General features: G+C 41.6%; 1 protein-coding gene across 11 annotated transcripts in view; it reads right to left on the minus strand.

Annotated features, from left to right (window-relative positions):
• The window catches only part of KCNAB2 (potassium voltage-gated channel subfamily A regulatory beta subunit 2), a 295,743-nt gene that overhangs the window by 36,179 nt on the left and 242,287 nt on the right, over positions 1-17,277 (minus strand). For 7 of the 11 annotated variants that reach the window (XM_075327764.1, XM_075327760.1, XM_075327762.1 and 4 more), the window contains 6 exons: positions 15,498-15,577; positions 11,324-11,368; positions 10,280-10,324; positions 10,157-10,200; positions 5,972-6,058; positions 3,613-3,657 (listed from right to left, as the gene is read on the minus strand). In XM_075327764.1, coding sequence (XP_075183879.1) covers positions 3,613-3,657; positions 5,972-6,058; positions 10,157-10,200; positions 10,280-10,324; positions 11,324-11,368; positions 15,498-15,577 — 346 coding nt within the window. The remainder of the gene's footprint in view (positions 1-3,612; positions 3,658-5,971; positions 6,059-10,156; positions 10,201-10,279; positions 10,325-11,323; positions 11,369-15,497; positions 15,578-17,277) is intronic. The other 4 variants (XM_075327766.1, XM_075327765.1, XM_075327757.1 and 1 more) reach the window with 1 other exon arrangement.

Genomic DNA, 17,277 nt, shown 5'->3' on the forward strand with positions numbered 1-17,277 from the left:
TTTCAGTCTACTTTACTGGATCAGGACATCCCAATGTTCGGTGCATTAGGGTTAGGTTTGCTTCACAAGTCTGAGTTTCACGGTCTGTTTACAGATCGTCTTGTGTCCTAAGATCAATAGCATTGTAGGCATATAGGAGCCAGATGAGTTTCGGCTAGTCTAGAAATTACATACATGGACCGTCAAACTCAGGTGTGAAGCTATGGTTAAACAGAAAAACATTACTACATTTTACATTTATAGTTCGAAAAAGAATTATGCAGGCAAATTCTCCCACCAGACTTGACAATGGCCATGGCAAGATGGTACTGCATTGAGGCAACCATCCGATGCTCGAGGAGTATCGTACCTGGCTTCCAATCTCCCTTGCACAATTCTTGCTAGGTGTTGGATGGTTGACCAAGTAGTGTCATCTCTCCACACTTGATAGACTGGGAGGGAGATAGCTTTATAAGCCACATAAAGGCAACTTAAAGGGAACCTGTCAGATGCAATATGCACCCAGAACCACGAGCGGTTCTGGGTGCATATTTCTAATCTCTGCCTAACCGTTCTGGTGTCTAGTAACATACATTAACAGATCTTTAGAGAAAGTATTTCTAAAGATCCTTTATGATATGCTAATGAGTGCAGGGACTAGTCGCAAGGGCATTATATCCCCAGACTAGTCCGCCTCTTAGCATGTTAGCACACCCACAGTGGTGTACTAACATGCTAAGAGGGTGGACTAATCAGGGGAAATCACCCCCTTACAACTAGCCCCTGCGCTCATTATCAAATTATAAAGGATCTTTAGATCTGTTAATGTATGTTAGTATATGCATGGACAGTGAGGCAGAGATTAGCAATATGCACCCAGAACTGCTCGTGGTACTGGCTGCATATTGCACATGACAGGTTGACTTTAATATTTCCTAATTTCACCAACTTTTAATGGAAATCTTTGATGACACCTTTATATCCTCTCTGTTACTGCATTCCCAAGGATTTTGTACCTTCATTAATACACAAATGAAGTGTTAGGCTATGTGCGCACAGTGCGTTTTTGCGCGTTTTTCGGGTGCATCTTTGCGCTCAAAACTGCATGATTTTGCTTCCCCAGCAAAGTCTATTAGTTTTCATTTTTGCTGTCCGCACACAAATTTTTTTTTTTTTAAGCTGCGTTTTTGAGCATAAAAAAAAAAATAAAAATGGACATGTCAATTCTTTCCTGCGTTTCGCCCCCATGCAATGCATTGGAAAAACGCAGAGATCAAAAACGCAGCAAAACGCAGCCAAACCCACACCAAAACGCGGTAAAAATGCATGCTTTTTTTGTTCGTTTTTGAGCGTCTTTAGCGGCCAAAAACGCACAAAAATGCAGCGTCAAAAAAACGCAGCATGCGCACAGAGCCTTAAGTGCTCCTCAGCCTCCCTAGATTGTTTTTACGCCCAGCACCAGCTTGTTTAACTCGATTGTTAACTCAATGTCAGGCGCCAAGCAAGGAAAACAGAAAGTCTACAATGGCAGAGGCTTCTCATGTGCTCTGTCTTGTTGAAAGCACTTAACGCCTCATTTATGTGAATGAAGATGCACATTTTTGGGAAATGTAGCAATAGATAGAAGATATAAATATGTCAATAGATTTACATTTGAAAGACCTTCATGCTGATACATGTCATGGTTTTAAAGAAAATACATTAGTAAATTTAATGGTAAGAAATCAGAAAAAAAAATTAGAAGCAGATTTGATTTTTAATAAAGATGCTAACATAAAGAATACAGAATAATAACTTAGAACATCACATGGACAACACAATTTTTGGGCTCCATGTATTAGCGAACAGATCCCTCATCTTTGGCTTTCCAGCCTGTTGCAAAAACTTCCACCTAGTGGCATTTTGGGAACTGTAGTTTTGCAACAGTTTGAGAGCTACAGCTTGAAGATCGCTGGCTTAGATGATCTTTTCAATGTGAAGACAAATACTATGAATTTAGTTGGGCTTCCCAAAAAATGATCTTAAATTTAGACTCTAGTGAGTTACCCTGACCGATGTATGCTATACGTAATAATGTGAGATAGGTCACAAAAGGCGTTATGGAAGCATGAGGACGAAGCGTCCGGAGGGCAGAACCCCCACCGCGGTGCTTGCAAGGCAAACTGCACAGTGCAATTGTGATTATTTAAGTGTTTCTAAAAGTAGAGGTCAAAAATAATAATTTTACAAAATAAAAAAAGAAAATGGTACTCTTTGTTCGGAATTTTTTTTTGTATTATGATTCAGAATCGACCAATTTCCTTATAAAAAGCAAAAACACAACAAAAAATTCAACTGGTTTCCACATTTGTTAATTTTACACATTGTCTACAATTTGGATCTCAGAAGAAGTAAGGTTTTAGAAACACTTTTAGGGGAATAAGGCTTCAACTGTCTCCATCATGCAAATCTTTCTCTTTTTTAATTTAGAACATAGGCCCATGCCAAGAGAAGCAAATCATCCGCTCAAAGCATGAGATGAGACCATGTGCGGTACCAAGCATCTAGAAAACAAGCATTTTAGCATATGGGAAGAAGAAAAAATTCCCAAAAAGTGCACTGATAATGGAGCATTACACTATTGGGTATCAAATCGATCAAACACACAAGCAAAACCAACAGTTACTACAGCTGGGCAAAGGTGCAAGGGGAAGAAAAAAAAAAAAGATTTTTTTTTGTCATAGTAGAAACATCAGAATTTGTAGGTTTTATTAAGTTTTTGTACATTTTGCCAAAAACGGTAAAAATAATAAAAAAATTAAAAAATAATAATAATGATAAATAAAAAAGGTAATAAATAAAATAAAGTAATGATTATGATAGTAAAAAATATAATAATGATAAATAAACATAAAATAATGATAAAAAATACAAATAATAAAATGATAAAAATATAAAACAACGACAAATGATAAAATAAAAAATAAATTATAATAAAAAATACAAATAAAATGATAACAATAAAAATAAAATAATTAATGATAATAAAGAAAAATGCAAATAAAATAAAAAAATAAAATTATAATAAATACAAATAAAATAATGATAACAATAAAAATATAATAATAATAATAATAATAATACATTTGATTTTTTTTTTGTTTTACTGCCCAGCTGTAGAACTGTTCTCCGTTTCAAGAATATATTAAAAATCTATATTTCTTGAAGGTCAAGAGGCATCATTGAGTATTTTCCTCACATTACAGAAGTCCCGGCAACGGTAATGTGCTCCCGGAATATAAAACAACAAACAAAAAAAAACAAAATAAATCACCCAAACAAAACACCAATGATGCAGAATATACCATGCAAAAAAATAAAAAAAAACCTTTAGTAACAAGTGTAATGATATGATACACAAATCAGGGCACAACAGGGTAAGGGACAATAATTAAAGGGATCAGAAAAAAAAATATTGGATTTTACTTGCAAGATGTTCTTAAAAGGGTATTTTTTATGCATTTTATGGATATTTTTTTTCTTTTGGGGACTGGGGAGGAAACACTTATATGGTAAAGATAAAAATAAATTATCTGTCCCATAAAATGCCTTTTGGACACGGAATTGAATATGGAGATTGTGGGTACTGTGTACCTTCTATGATGAATGTTCTCGACTTGGAAGAACTAAATGGGTCTCCTGGTAATGAAAGAAAGATTTAGAAAGACCAAAGTTTACAGCTGAAAGTTCATGACATTATTTGACAAAAGGGCACAGGACTTTAAAATTATCATCCAATGGGAGACAAAAACTGTTGTGTTGTGCGAATACAACAATGTAAAAAAAATATCAATTTTTGTATTCTACAGGTAATTACTATGGGGAATTCCTTATAATGACACCCATTGATTTCTCTCCACTTTTTGCAGCAGATGAATTAAGGATTATGATCAGTTTTAGAATAAATTAGTTGTTTTAAAAAACAAAACAAACACATGAATATTTCAAAAACTGGGTGAAATGTGAGCAGAAAACAACATAAGAAACAACAACAAGGCAACAAAAGTTTAACACACCCAATAGTTCAAACCACCTGAAACATTTAACGCCTCTGCAAATATATGTGGTATTTGTAGGCAATGGCTTATTAGGATAAACCGGTGTATGAAGACTGAATTATTTGGAATAGTTTAAATTATTAAGCATTAAAAGCATCTACAAAAAGAAAGTGAACAGCAAAATCTGAAAAAAAAACAAAAAAAAGAATTAAAAAAAAATGGAATGTGATATTTTAAGATAATTTTCCCCTTTGAATATAATGCGAAACATTCTGAAAAACAAAATTAAAAACATGATCTACAGATTTTTAGTTTTTTTATTTTAAAAAAAAGTTAAAAGGGGTTTTTGAGACTACTTAAAGGGTACCAACCACCAAGATTTTACTATATGAAGTAAAGGCAGTGCCATACTGGTGCTGGGATGCTGAATCCAGGCATACCTGTTGTTCAAAGATCGGATGCTTGGTTGCTGAAATATCTTTAATCAAAGTTCCAGAAATGCACTGCACTTTGATTGGTGTGTGCAGAGGTGCGGGCCTTTGTGGGTGCGTCTTGGCATACATTCGTCCTCTATGGTTTGCCCCCTTTTCTGTATTTGAATATCGCAACACGCCGCCATTGCTGCTGTGGGTGGCACATGCGCATTGCCAAAGTACTTATGTCTTTATTAAAATGAGCTGGAGTCTGCGCATCCGCGTACCGCGGACTTCAGTGCCATTTATTGAAAACACTGTCGCTCACAGTATTCTCCGCAATGGCACTTGCACAGATTTTTTTTTTGTTACGTCTCCTCTTTTTTTACTCTCCACAGTGTCTTCAATAAAATGGAGCAGGAGACCTTAGTATGTGCATGCGCGGACTCCAGCGCCATTTTAATAAAGACATAATTACTGTGGCAATGTGCACGCGCTGCCAACAGCAGCAATGGTGGCCCGGCGCAAAATTTAAATAAAGAAAAGGGTGCAAGTCAGGAGGAGGAATATACACACAGGACTTGACCTACAAAATGCCCGCCCCCGCTGCACATGTCAAAGTAAAAGTGCATTTCTGGACCTTTGATTACAGCTATTTCCGCAATCAAGCATCGGATCTTTCTACAAAAGGTATGCCTGGATTTAGCATCCTAGTACCTGTATGGTACTGCCTTTACTTCATATAGCAAAAATCTGCTGGTTGGTTCCCTTTAATAGGATAAGCCATTAAGAGCCAGTCAATTATAGGGGCCGTGGAGCTCAATACTGGCTTTCCTTTATTTATCAGGCACAGCTCCCCATCTGGTTGCGCCTATGCCCAGTATTTTCACCAAAAATACAATTTTAGGCATTACCACTACCAAAAATAAAGAACAGTGCCTGGCAAACAATAAGTGGGACGCAGTGCTCAAAGTGCTACAGCCCCTTCAGTCAGATGGATGGCCTGGGTGCCACGAATTGGAAACCCCGTCCTCAAATTTGATATCAATGGCTTATTATAAGGAAGGGGTATAAATATTGCAATCTTGAAGAGCCCCTTTAAGAAATTCATAGCCAGGAAAAATCCACAAAGTTGTTAAAATCATAAAATATTGTTATGGTATTAAAATTTTAATTCAAATTAAGGTTTTTCTTCTAGTTCTGTAGGTCACTCCGTAAACATTAAAAATGAGATAAAAATAAAAGTTATTTCCCAAAACAAAATAGTCCATCAAGCAAACCCCCAGCCAAAGAATAGAAAAAATAGAGATATTTTTGATGAAACCTTCTAATCACTTTGCTTTATACCACCTATGTGATCAAATATGGGTAACCCCAAAACCCAGAAAATAAAAAGAATCAGTAAAAACAAATATTTCCGAAGTTCTACAACTTTTTAAAATGTATTTCTTTTACATGTTTTTAAATCTGAATTTGATATTGAACAAAATGAAAAATATTTTCTACATAGCAGTGTACGACAGTGATCCTGATGGAGCTTACCTTCCATGGGTGTGTTGGGATCGGGCCGGTTAGCGAACACAACATCCACATATTCTAGCTGAAGTCTATCTAAAGAAGCCTTTAAACCTGAATATTAAGATAAAAGCAACAAACAAAAATGACACATTTCACACCAGAGGAATCAAAGTCTACCTGGCACACTTATGGCTATATCTGATGCTTTATGTTTATTCTTCAAAGTTAATTGATTTACCATATTTTTTTTTTAAAAACTTTATTTTGTAATTTTTTAACTTAAATTGGTTCTAAACTATTCTGTTTAAAAAATATTTATATATATCTTCAAAGGAAATGTATAAGATTAAAAAAAATGGAGGATCTTCCCCACCAGCCTCCAAGTGCCACTCTTGACCATTGACTGAGCCTGGTATCTCAGCTCATCCTCTATTATTGTATATCAGACAATAGCAATGCGGTTTCCAGATTTAAAAAAAAAAAAAACAACCAAAAAAAGAAACACAAACCAAAAACATATGAACAAGAAAAAAAAACCACAACCCCCCCCCCAAACTTAACTTTATAAAATTCAAAATGTATGAGTTAGCCCTATTCTAGGCGGTGGGAGAATGCTACAGTGTCCACTGCCTCCATGAATAACCCAGTATGTCAGCTTAAAGTTTCATTTAATGGCGTTATCCACTACTTTTACTTTGATGAACTATCCTTAGGACTGGTCATCAATGTCCGATTGTACGGGGTCCGACACCCCTTACGTCCGCCGATCAGCTGTTCTCGGTGGCCGCCGGTGGTAGGCGGTCAAAAATGCTCAGTTCTGGAGCTGTCCTGTCAAGTGAAAGAAGCCATGGCTGGATACTGTACAACCACCTCCCAATCAAAATCAATAGGAGGTGGATGTGCTGCTTTCAGAAGGCAGGGGCAACTCTGCAACTGAGCATTTCCAGCAGCTGCACAGCTGATTGGCGGGGGTGACGTGTGCTGGACCTCAGCCAATCAGATATTGACCACCAATCCTAAGGATGTAAAAAGTAGTGGCCAACCTCTAAGTTTAGGATGCATGACCATCTGGCCAAGGAAAGTCACAGCCAGCCATACATTACATTGACCACTACAAGAAAAATGTAGTACTACAAAATGTTACTCTGATGGACATAATGAAAGTTTGGCAGCTTATGTTCTCCAGAACTGGAGTTGATCTTACAGAACAGCTTCCACGAGACTTGAGCAACAAGACTCTCGGGCCCTTAGTCCAGCAGCCATGTCTGTAGCCTGTTGCCGCCAGACCAAACTGCTTGCCATCTACCAGTGTCCGTGATGTCTTTTCTAATTTGTGGACCCAGCACAACGCCATCATGGCAGGGCGGCCACATACACACATGACATGTCAGAGATGTGGCTAGGTAGGAGGTTGTCAGGGCCATTGTCCAGTGGCCATGGATTACCAACATGCCCATGTGTCCTCTTATTCTTTTGGTTCAACTCTACTATTCACCCTCTATGATGTCCCTTTGTCGTGAAAAGGTTTATAAACAGGGATGTCTTTATGGGAAAAAAAAAAAAACAAAAAAAGTGCAAAACCATTAAATATCTGATGTTTGGACTTTACAAATTATATATTGCATGGTACGTACAGAGTTTTTTTTACTTGACATTTAACAAAAGGTAATCACAACCGAGACACAAAATATCACTCAAAAAACCCAAAAACCTTTTGTGTGACTGCTCAGTTTTATTTCGTCGTGTCTAAGGGGCCCTTTGCACACTACGACATCGCTAGCCGATGCTGCAATGCCGAGCGCGATAGTCCCCGCCCCGTCGCGATATCTTGTGTTAGCTGCCGTAGCGAACATTATCGCTACGGCAGCTTCACATACACTTACCTGCCCTGCGACGTCGCTCTGGCCGGCGACCCGCCTCCTTCCTAAGGGGGCGGGTCGTGTGTAGTCACAGCGACGTCACACGGCAGACGGCCAATAGAAGCGGAGGGGCGGAGATGAGCGGGACGTAAATATCCCGTCCACCTCTTTCCTTCCGCATTGCCGGTGGAGTCAGGTAGGAGATGTTCCTCGCTCCTGCGGCTTCATACACAGCGATGTGTGCTGCCGCAGGAACGAGGAACAACATCGGACCGTCGCAGCAGCCAAAATAATGAAAATGACCGACACTACACCGATCATACGATACCGACGCTTTTGCGCTCGGTAATCGTAGTTAAAACGATTTACACACTACGATGTAGAGAGCGACGCCGGATGTGCGTCACTTTCGATTTGACCCCACCGACATCGCACCTGTGATGTCGTAGTGTGCAAAGGGCCCCTAAGCATTCATTAAAACATAGATTTTGAGAAGCAATTTTTTGAAAAACTTCTTTTCCTTTTATTTGGGCAAAGAAAACTTTTACTAACTCTAAACTGGTTAATAAAAAAAAAAAGAATAAAAAAAAAAATGTGTGGACATGCTCCGTTACGCCCTGGCTAAATGTGATATAAAAGCCCACGTTTAAGGCCCCGATAACGTGGCAACTTGTCCACCATTGGTCTAAATATCTATTTTTTTTTTTTGTTCATTCACTTTACTTTTTGTTAATTGATAAAATTGGAACCATTCTTAAGTTTCAGTCAGAGGTCTGTGGGGTACATAGGGGTTGTCTCAGCTTTTTTTTTCACGGATACAACACGTACCCATTATAACATCGGTACTATTCACATATCTGGTTTTTTTACGGTATCACGGATGAAAAGGGCGAATAGAAGTCTATGGATCCGTGAGAAAGCCTTTGCTGGTCGGATGGCAGCCATGTACAGTCCGTGTGCTGTAAGTATTTAACATTGCAAAGTACATCAGAAACGCTATAGTTTATTTCTTTATCCATCCGTGAAAAACACAGATTGTAAAATACACTGATGACCAGGGCCGTACATAGAAATCATTGGGCTTTACGGCAGAAGTTTTAATACCCCTCCCTAAAAAAATAAAATAAATAATATTCAGCAGGGTCACAGAAGAGCATCTCTCACAACTTTGCATCCCTTACTAAATAATTTTCCTTCTACTGAAGCCCTGAGCACCCCCCTTTCATTGCCCCCATTAGGTATGATGCCCACAAAAGTGCCCTTCAAACACAGTATGATACCCGTTCCCCACAGTGAATTCCTCCAGGATACCTTCCATATGCACAGTATGATGCTCCAACTCTGATCCCCACACAGCCCTCCATGTAGTATAACGGCCCCATGACAACTCTGCACACTGTTCAATGACCCCCACACTACCCTCCAAATAGCATAATTGACCCCATGCAGCTCATAAAAAAAGCATAATGACCCCCATACAGTATGATGGACCCCACATAAACCTTCACACTGTATAATTGCTTTCACAGAGTATAATGGCCCCACTAGCCCTGCAAACAGTGTACTGGCCCCCACATAGCCCTCCATATAATATAATGACCCACACACAGCCCTCTAAATATTATAATAGCCCCCATATAGCCCTTCAAATAGTATAATGGCCCCCACACTGCCTATCATGAGTTCTCCCTCCCATAGCTCTTTAAACAGTATAAGGGTCCCCACAATGTACTCATTAATTGAAAAAAACAAACAAAAAACAAAATAAACCCCACACAAATAAAAGCAAACCTCTCCCTAGTCTCCTGCTGTTTCAGTCTCTGCAGCATGTAGTCGGAAGAGCTGCACATTTTAGCATAGCGGGCTTGATATACCGTAGTAAAGTCATCGTGCCCGCTGCGCTGAGATGTCCGAACAAGGACGCAGAGGAGAATGATGGAGCCAATTAAGTTTAAAGTGCAATGCCAGGCGGGGGTCATAAGCCCCATGGTGACTGGCAGCACGGCACTGCTAATAGCACACTGATCCAAAACAGTGATGACACAGGTACCATTTTTTTTTATACATGTATATGTCAAAACAATGACATGTGAATGAGGCCTTATGTTGTACTTTGAAGCATATTTTTCCATACCTGCCTAAAACTTTTGCACAGTACTTTTAATTTTAACATGGGTAAAACTGGTGATCGAGAATTGTTTGGACAACCCCTTCAAGCTAGAATCCGATGAGTAATTTCTCCCTTTGTGAATGGCCTCCACGAGTCCCCTCATACCATGGTGATAAACTATATAACACCACACCTTATTACAGTTACAGGCTACGGAAATAACAGGAGTGCATGTTGTACCTTCAATTATATGTTTTCTGGATAAGCCTCTTTCAGTTTCTGCCCTACAATATAAGGACAATGGTTATTTCCAACATTGGGTCAGGTAAGCAGGTGACTAATGCAAAATGTACAGTTACTCACTTTCCTCCCCAAAAGATTTTGGTTGTAATAACCAAACTGGACCGCCTAAATGGATAGAAAAAAAATATATATTATTTACAACCAAAACATACAAATATATTACTTTTTTTATGGTGACCCTATAGATAAATATTCAAAAACTCATACCCTCTATTTCTTTCATTCTTTGAATGGTCAGAACGTGGTTCAAGCACAGAGCTCCACATCCTATGTATGGCTATAGGAGTCAGTGATACAATTCTGCCTGCCTGCTGCCACCACTAGAGGGAGCTTGTGGTTTACAATGTGTACAGTCAATAGAAATAATGAATTATGCATTAAGCTCCCCCTAGTGGTGGCTGCTATACTTAAAGATTCCCCCAAAACACCTTAACTATTTTTTTATTATCATTATTATTATATTAATAATATAAACATAAGAAACTAATATATATATACACATACACACACACACACATTGTATATATATTATGTATATATACATAATATATATATATATATATATATATATATATATATATACACACACACACAATGTGTGTATATATATGTGTATATATATATATTAGTTTCTTATGTTTATATTATTGTTAATAATATAAACATAAGAAACTAATATATACACACACACACATATATATATATACATACATATATATACACATACATATATATATATATATACATACATATACACACATATATACACACACACATACACACAATTGTGTCAAGTTGAGCCTTAATATAACAGTAATTTAATTTGTAATGTGGGGGCATATCTTTATGTAGACAATGATGCTTTTTATCTACATTCTCATATATACATATACAATTCCTCCTGTCACTATAACCCACAGCATGTCTTTCTAAATACCAGAGGTCAATAGAGTTTAATAACTGACAACAAGATATCAAAAAATGAAGCTGCACGATTTTACGGCGTTAATTATTTATGCCGCTCTTTTTTTCACTCCTGAGCAAAGAGGATGTAGATGAAACTGTTCACCGCATGAAAGATTCATCACCAGGTCAAATAATTACCTCCAACCTTTCTTCTTGATGATATTTCCTAATACAACTTCAGCCCTGAAAATGAGAAATGATGATATGAAGAAGAAACCGAAGTATTTGGAAAACAGAAATAAAATCGGTTATAGGCTCACGTCTGTTTTATGATATACCTGTATTGCCCATAAACTAACAATCCTGGATCATCTTTTCCTATAATTATGTGTTGTACTGTTCCTCTGTTATCCCTCCTGGAAACGTGTGATTAAATGTTCTGTATTGCAATAATTACTGTATTAAAGAAGCCCTGTCATTAGGCATCAGGTCAAAAGTGTCCAATTTTTGTTCTTAGTTGCTCTTCTGAGTATGCAGGTTTGTTTTGCTGATTTGTTTTAAAATCTGCCATAAGGTTTAAGAGTCTTTTTTTATTCAGTGCTAATTTTTAAGGCCTTTTTAAAGGTAGCCTGCAGCCCTGCCCCCGAGGCTCCACTGAGCCCCACCCCCAGAGGCTCCAGTGAGCCCCGCCGCCAGAGGCTCCAGTGAGCCCCGCCGCCAGAGGCTCCAGTGAGCCCCGCCGCCAGAGGCTCCAGTGAGCCCCGCCGCCAGAGGCTCCAGTGAGCCCCAAGAAGCCCCGCCCCAGAGGCTCCTGTGAGCCCCGCCTCCAGAGGTTCCAGTGAGCCCCAAGAAGCCCCGCCCCAGAGGCTTCAGTGAGCCCCGCCCCCAGAAGCTCCTGTGAGCCCCGCCCCCAGAAGCTCCTGTGAGCCCCGCCCCCAGAAGCTCCTGTGAGCCCCGCCCCCAGAAGCTCCTGTGAGCCCCACCCCCAGAAGCTCCTGTGAGCCCCGCCCCCAGAAGCTCCTGTGAGCCCCGCCCCCAGAAGCTCCTGTGAGCCCCGCCCCCAGAAGCTCCTGTGAGCCCCGCCCCCAGAAGCTCCTGTGAGCCCCACCCCCAGAAGCTCCTGTGAGCCCCGCCCCCAGAAGCTCCTGTGAGCCCCGCCACCAGAAGCTCCTGTGAGCCCCGCCCCCAGAAGCTCCTGTGAGCCCCACCCCCAGAAGCTCCTGTGAGCCCCGCCCCCAGAAGCTCCTGTGAGCCCCGCCCCCAGAAGCTCCTGTGAGCCCCGCCCCCAGAAGCTCCTGTGAGCCCCGCCACCAGAAGCTCCTGTGAGCCCCGCCACCAGAAGCTCCTGTGAGCCCCGCCACCAGAAGCTCCTGTGAGCCCCGCCCCCAGAAGCTCCTGTGAGCCCCGCCCCCAGAGGCTCCTGTGAGCCCCGCCCCCTTGTAAAGTGCATAAAAAATAGCACTAAATAAAAAGTCCAAGTCCCTGGAACTGTATTGGTGGTGTCAATACACAACAAAAGCAAACACACCACACTTAGGGGAGCAACAGACAAAATAAAAACAAAAACTAGACTATTGACCTTGTGGCATAAAATCCTTAAAAGAACCACTCCAACATTTTTTTTATTTCAATGGTGGAGTGGCACTTTGATTTAAAGTCCCCTGCCCCCTGTTTATACTCACCATCCGGCATCTTTATCTTCTATCACTGCCGTTCCGGTCGGTCTTGGGCATTTTGTGACCTACCGGCACCTCCATTGTTTCATGGAGCGCACCAGTAGTCACAACTCAATACAAGTCTACAAGAGCCTCATCTCACTCTCATAGACTTGAATTGGGAGCTTGTGATTTAAGTTCTGATTTCCAGCCAGTTAGTGGTTGTGGTCACAAGGTGGCACCATGGGACGCGAGCGGCGCTGAAAAAAGGTGATGCCGGAGGGCGAGTATGAGACTTGGGGCAGAGGGCTTAGATTTAAAGCACCACTGCAGCACTGAAAAAAAAAAAAAAAGCTGGTACTTTAGGTGGATGTTACCATTCATTTTAGCCTCACAAGGTTTGACACAAAGGATGAGGCCTTATTTTCATGACTATAAACTTGCAAAATGAATCTGATGAAAATTGATTGGCTTAGGTCTCAAAAAACGAATCAGAACATAATATGAAGTCCATCTTGGAATGTATACATGGCCACTATTTCTTGTACAAACCCATCTACGCTGAGTGCATCCTGTTATATTGTATATATGTAGCCAGACTGGAAATGTGAGTAATATAGAGACGGCGAGGAGTGCGATCGTACACTGTAGGGACGGACGCCATTCATGAGAATATGTACCCATGAGCCAGAACAAGAGGGAATTAAAGATCGTAATCTCCAGACGACGCGGTAACTTTACATCAAACAGGAAATTGTGGTGTAAATCAAGAGAACGGAGCAGGAGATGTGCAGATACCGGGCCAACGCTTCAAAGAGGGAAGCTGCACAGATTTCTATTGTATCCCTAACAATGTGTAATGGTGATGTCTGACTATTCATTACTTTTTAGTGACCTTCAACCGGTGGCTCTCTGGGCACTGCGTGCTGGGAGTTATAGTTCTGAAACATCTGGAGAAATACATAGATAAGTCAAGCTCAGAATCTTCAGTAAATTTAATGGGTTTGGCCACTACTATTTTAATGATGGCCTATCCACAGGATAAGTCATCAATATCTGATCGGTGAGGGTGTGACACCCGGTACTCCTGCCAATCAGCTGTGGACGGTGGTGGACGGAGGTTCTCGGATGCCACCGGCACACAGAAGCTCCACTAGGGGGCTAATCTGTATATTCCAATTACTGATTGAAACAGAAGCTTCAGAGGGATCCCTCTAGTGGAGCTAAGATTAAAGAGGTGGTTCACTACTCTACAATAATAGCCACATCCCTGTAAAACTGATAGGGAAGGGTTTTTTTCAAATACCTTGTTCAACGAGTTTTGCCTCTGAGCGGTGCTATTGCGGTCCGCTCATCCCCATGAAGTGACTTCACGTACTGCATGACCTATCAAATCCGGTGATGTCATGCCAACTTCCAGTTGACTCGTCATCACCATCATGGGCCCCAGTCTTCCTGAGTGACTGGGAAGTGGGCGGAGTTTCAACGCCCGTCACAGTGCATGGGCTGTGACGAGTGGTGAAACTCCGCCCACAGCCCAGTCAACTCAGGAAGACTGGGGCCGACCGCAGTGATGTCAGGTCAACTGGACGTTGACATGACATCGTTGGATCTCAGAGGTCATGGAGCCTCAAGGAGTCACTTCATAAGGATGAGTGGACCGCAATAGCCCGGGGGGGGGTTGTCACTTCATGGCGGTGAGCGGACCTCAGTAGCCTGGGGGGGTGGTCATCTCATAGGGATGAGCGGTAAACAAGAGCGCCGCTCAGAGGAAAAATTGGTTGAACAAGGTATTTAAATAAAGCCTTCTTTATCAGTTTTACAGGGATGTGGCCACTATTGCAGAGTAGTGAACCACCCCTTTAGCAAAGCAAGACAACAACTATGGCAGATCTGTGGGTTTTTTTCCCCATTATTTTCTTCTTCTCTTTTAAGTTGACTTAGCTAACTTCAAATGGCAAATATAACGAAAAAAAAAAACAGACCAGCTCTCCAGGTGCTTGGACAATGAGGGTGCGGTGCAAGGAAGCTCTGGATCAGCTACCAGGCAGAAAATTCTTGAAACAAGAGAAAGATCCAGAATCCGCAATCAAAGGATCAATTAAAACTGGACTTTATTGATTTTCGATAAGATCAAAAAATTAAAAACATATTTAGACAAAGGTCTACGTGTTTCGAGCAGCTAGACCGCTCTTAGGCCCAGTGCCCACGCTGTGGATTTTGATGCAGATTTTCAGAAATCTGCAGCAAAATCTGCATGTCCATTGTGAAGCCAGCAAAGTCTATGAGAATTCAGAAGTGCTGTGCCCACGTTGCTTATTTTTCCCTTGCGTATTTGGTGCAGATCTGGTGCAGGAAAAAAAAATCTGAATCAAATATGCAAGGGAAAAATACTGAAAATACGCAGCGTGGGCACAGGGCCTTAATCATGAGCTTCTTGAAACGCGTAGATATTTGTCTACATAGGATTTTAGTTTTTTGATCTTATGGAAAATCAATAAAGCCAAGTTTTAATTGATCCAATGACTTCGGATGCTGGATTTTTCCCTTTCTTCAATTACTTCAAATGGCGTCCCATCAGCTTTCCACCAGGGTCATAGTATTTTTGACAACGCATATCAAATAGCATACTGCTTAGCAGAAAGATAAAAAGGCCAACGTGGACAAAGCCTCCTGGCCATTGTCACTCATACATGGAAGATTAATATTTCACTTACTTTCCAGCAGCATAAACTTCAGCCGTGTCAAAGAGGTTTATTCCATTGTCGTAGGCCAGAGTCATTAATTGCTCCGCCATCTGAAATATAAGCAGGGATGATTTGTGAGAAAGAAATAAATGCGAATAGAAGTAAATGAGCAAAAACAGGTAAATACTTCATTTAATATTTTTTATTTTTTTCACTATATTATTTGCATTTAGATCTACCTTGAAAAAGTCAGTGACAACGAAACACTGGGACATATATGTATCCGTGCAGCCTGTCTCAACATATCCCTTTGGAAAACTATGTGCGAAAGTTACCGTATATATTTTATATTATATAATATATATATATATATATATATATATATATATATATATATTTATATACACATACATACATACATATATATACATATACATATATATACATACATACACACATACATACATACATACGCACCCAGGATAGTAACTGTCTCTCTGACTCTCTCCCAGTCTCTGTCTGTGTGTCGCTGTCTGTCTCATTCCTTGTCTGTCTGTTTCTATCTCTCTGTATTTGCATCATTCTGCCTCAATCTCTTTGCCCGGCTGTCTCTCTCTCTCTGCCTCTTTGCCCGGCTGTCTGTCTCTCTCTCTCTGCCTCTTTGCCCGTCTGTCTGTCTCTCTCTCTCTCTGCCTCTTTGCCCGGCTGTCTGTCTCTCTCTCTCTCTGCCTCTTTGCCCGGCTGTCTGTCTCTCTCTCTCTCTGCCTCTTTGCCCGGCTGTCTGTCTCTCTCTCTCTCTGCCTCTTTGCCAGTCTGTCTGTCTCTCTCTCTCTCTCTGCCTCTTTGCCCGGCTGTCTGTCTCTCTCTCTCTCTGCCTCTTTGCCCGGCTGTCTGTCTCTCTCTCTCTCTGCCTCTTTGCCCGGCTGTCTGTCTCTCTCTCTCTGCCTCTTTGCCCGGCTGTCTGTCTCTCTCTCTCTCTGCCTCTTTGCCCGGCTGTCTCTCTCTCTCTGCCTCTTTGCCCGGCTGTCTGTGTCTCTCTCTCTGCCTCTTTGCCCGGCTGTCTGTCTCTCTCTCTCTGCCTCTTTGCCCGGCTGTCTGTCTCTCTCTCTCTCTGCCTCTTTGCCCGTCTGTCTGTCTCTCTCTCTCTGCCTCTTTGCCCGTCTGTCTGTCTCTCTCTCTCTCTGCCTCTTTGCCCGGCTGTCTGTCTCTCTCTGCCTCTTTGCCCGGCTGTCTGTCTCTCTCTCTCTGCCTCTTTGCCCGGCTGTCTGTCTCTCTCTCTCTGCCTCTTTGCCCGTCTGTCTGTCTCTCTCTCTCTCTGCCTCTTTGCCCGGCTGTCTGTCTCTCTCTCTCTGCCTCTTTGCCCGGCTGTCTGTGTCTCTCTCTCTGCCTCTTTGCCCGGCTGTCTGTGTCTCTCTCTCTCTGCCTCTTTGCCCGGCTGTCTCTCTCTCTCTGCCTCTTTGCCCGGCTGTCTGTCTCTCTCTCTCTGCCTCTTTGCCCGGCTGTCTGTGTCTCTCTCTCTGCCTCTTTGCCCGGCTGTCTGTGTCTCTCTCTCTGCCTCTTTGCCCGGCTGTCTGTGTCTCTCTCTCTGCCTCTTTGCCCGGCTGTCTGTGTCTCTCTCTCTCTCTCTCTGCCCGGCTGTCTGTCTCTCTCTCTCTGCCTCTTTGCCCGGCTGTCTGTCTCTCTCTCTCTGCCCGGCTGTCTCTCTCTCTCTGCCTCTTTGCCCGGCTGGCTGTCTCTCTCTCTCTGCCTCTTTGCCCGGCTGTCTCTCTCTCTCTGCCTCTTTGCCCGGCTGTCTGTCTCTCTCTCTCTG

This window comes from Anomaloglossus baeobatrachus, chromosome 11 (assembly GCF_048569485.1).
Source record: "Anomaloglossus baeobatrachus isolate aAnoBae1 chromosome 11, aAnoBae1.hap1, whole genome shotgun sequence".
Taxonomy (NCBI): Eukaryota; Metazoa; Chordata; class Amphibia; order Anura; family Aromobatidae; genus Anomaloglossus; species Anomaloglossus baeobatrachus.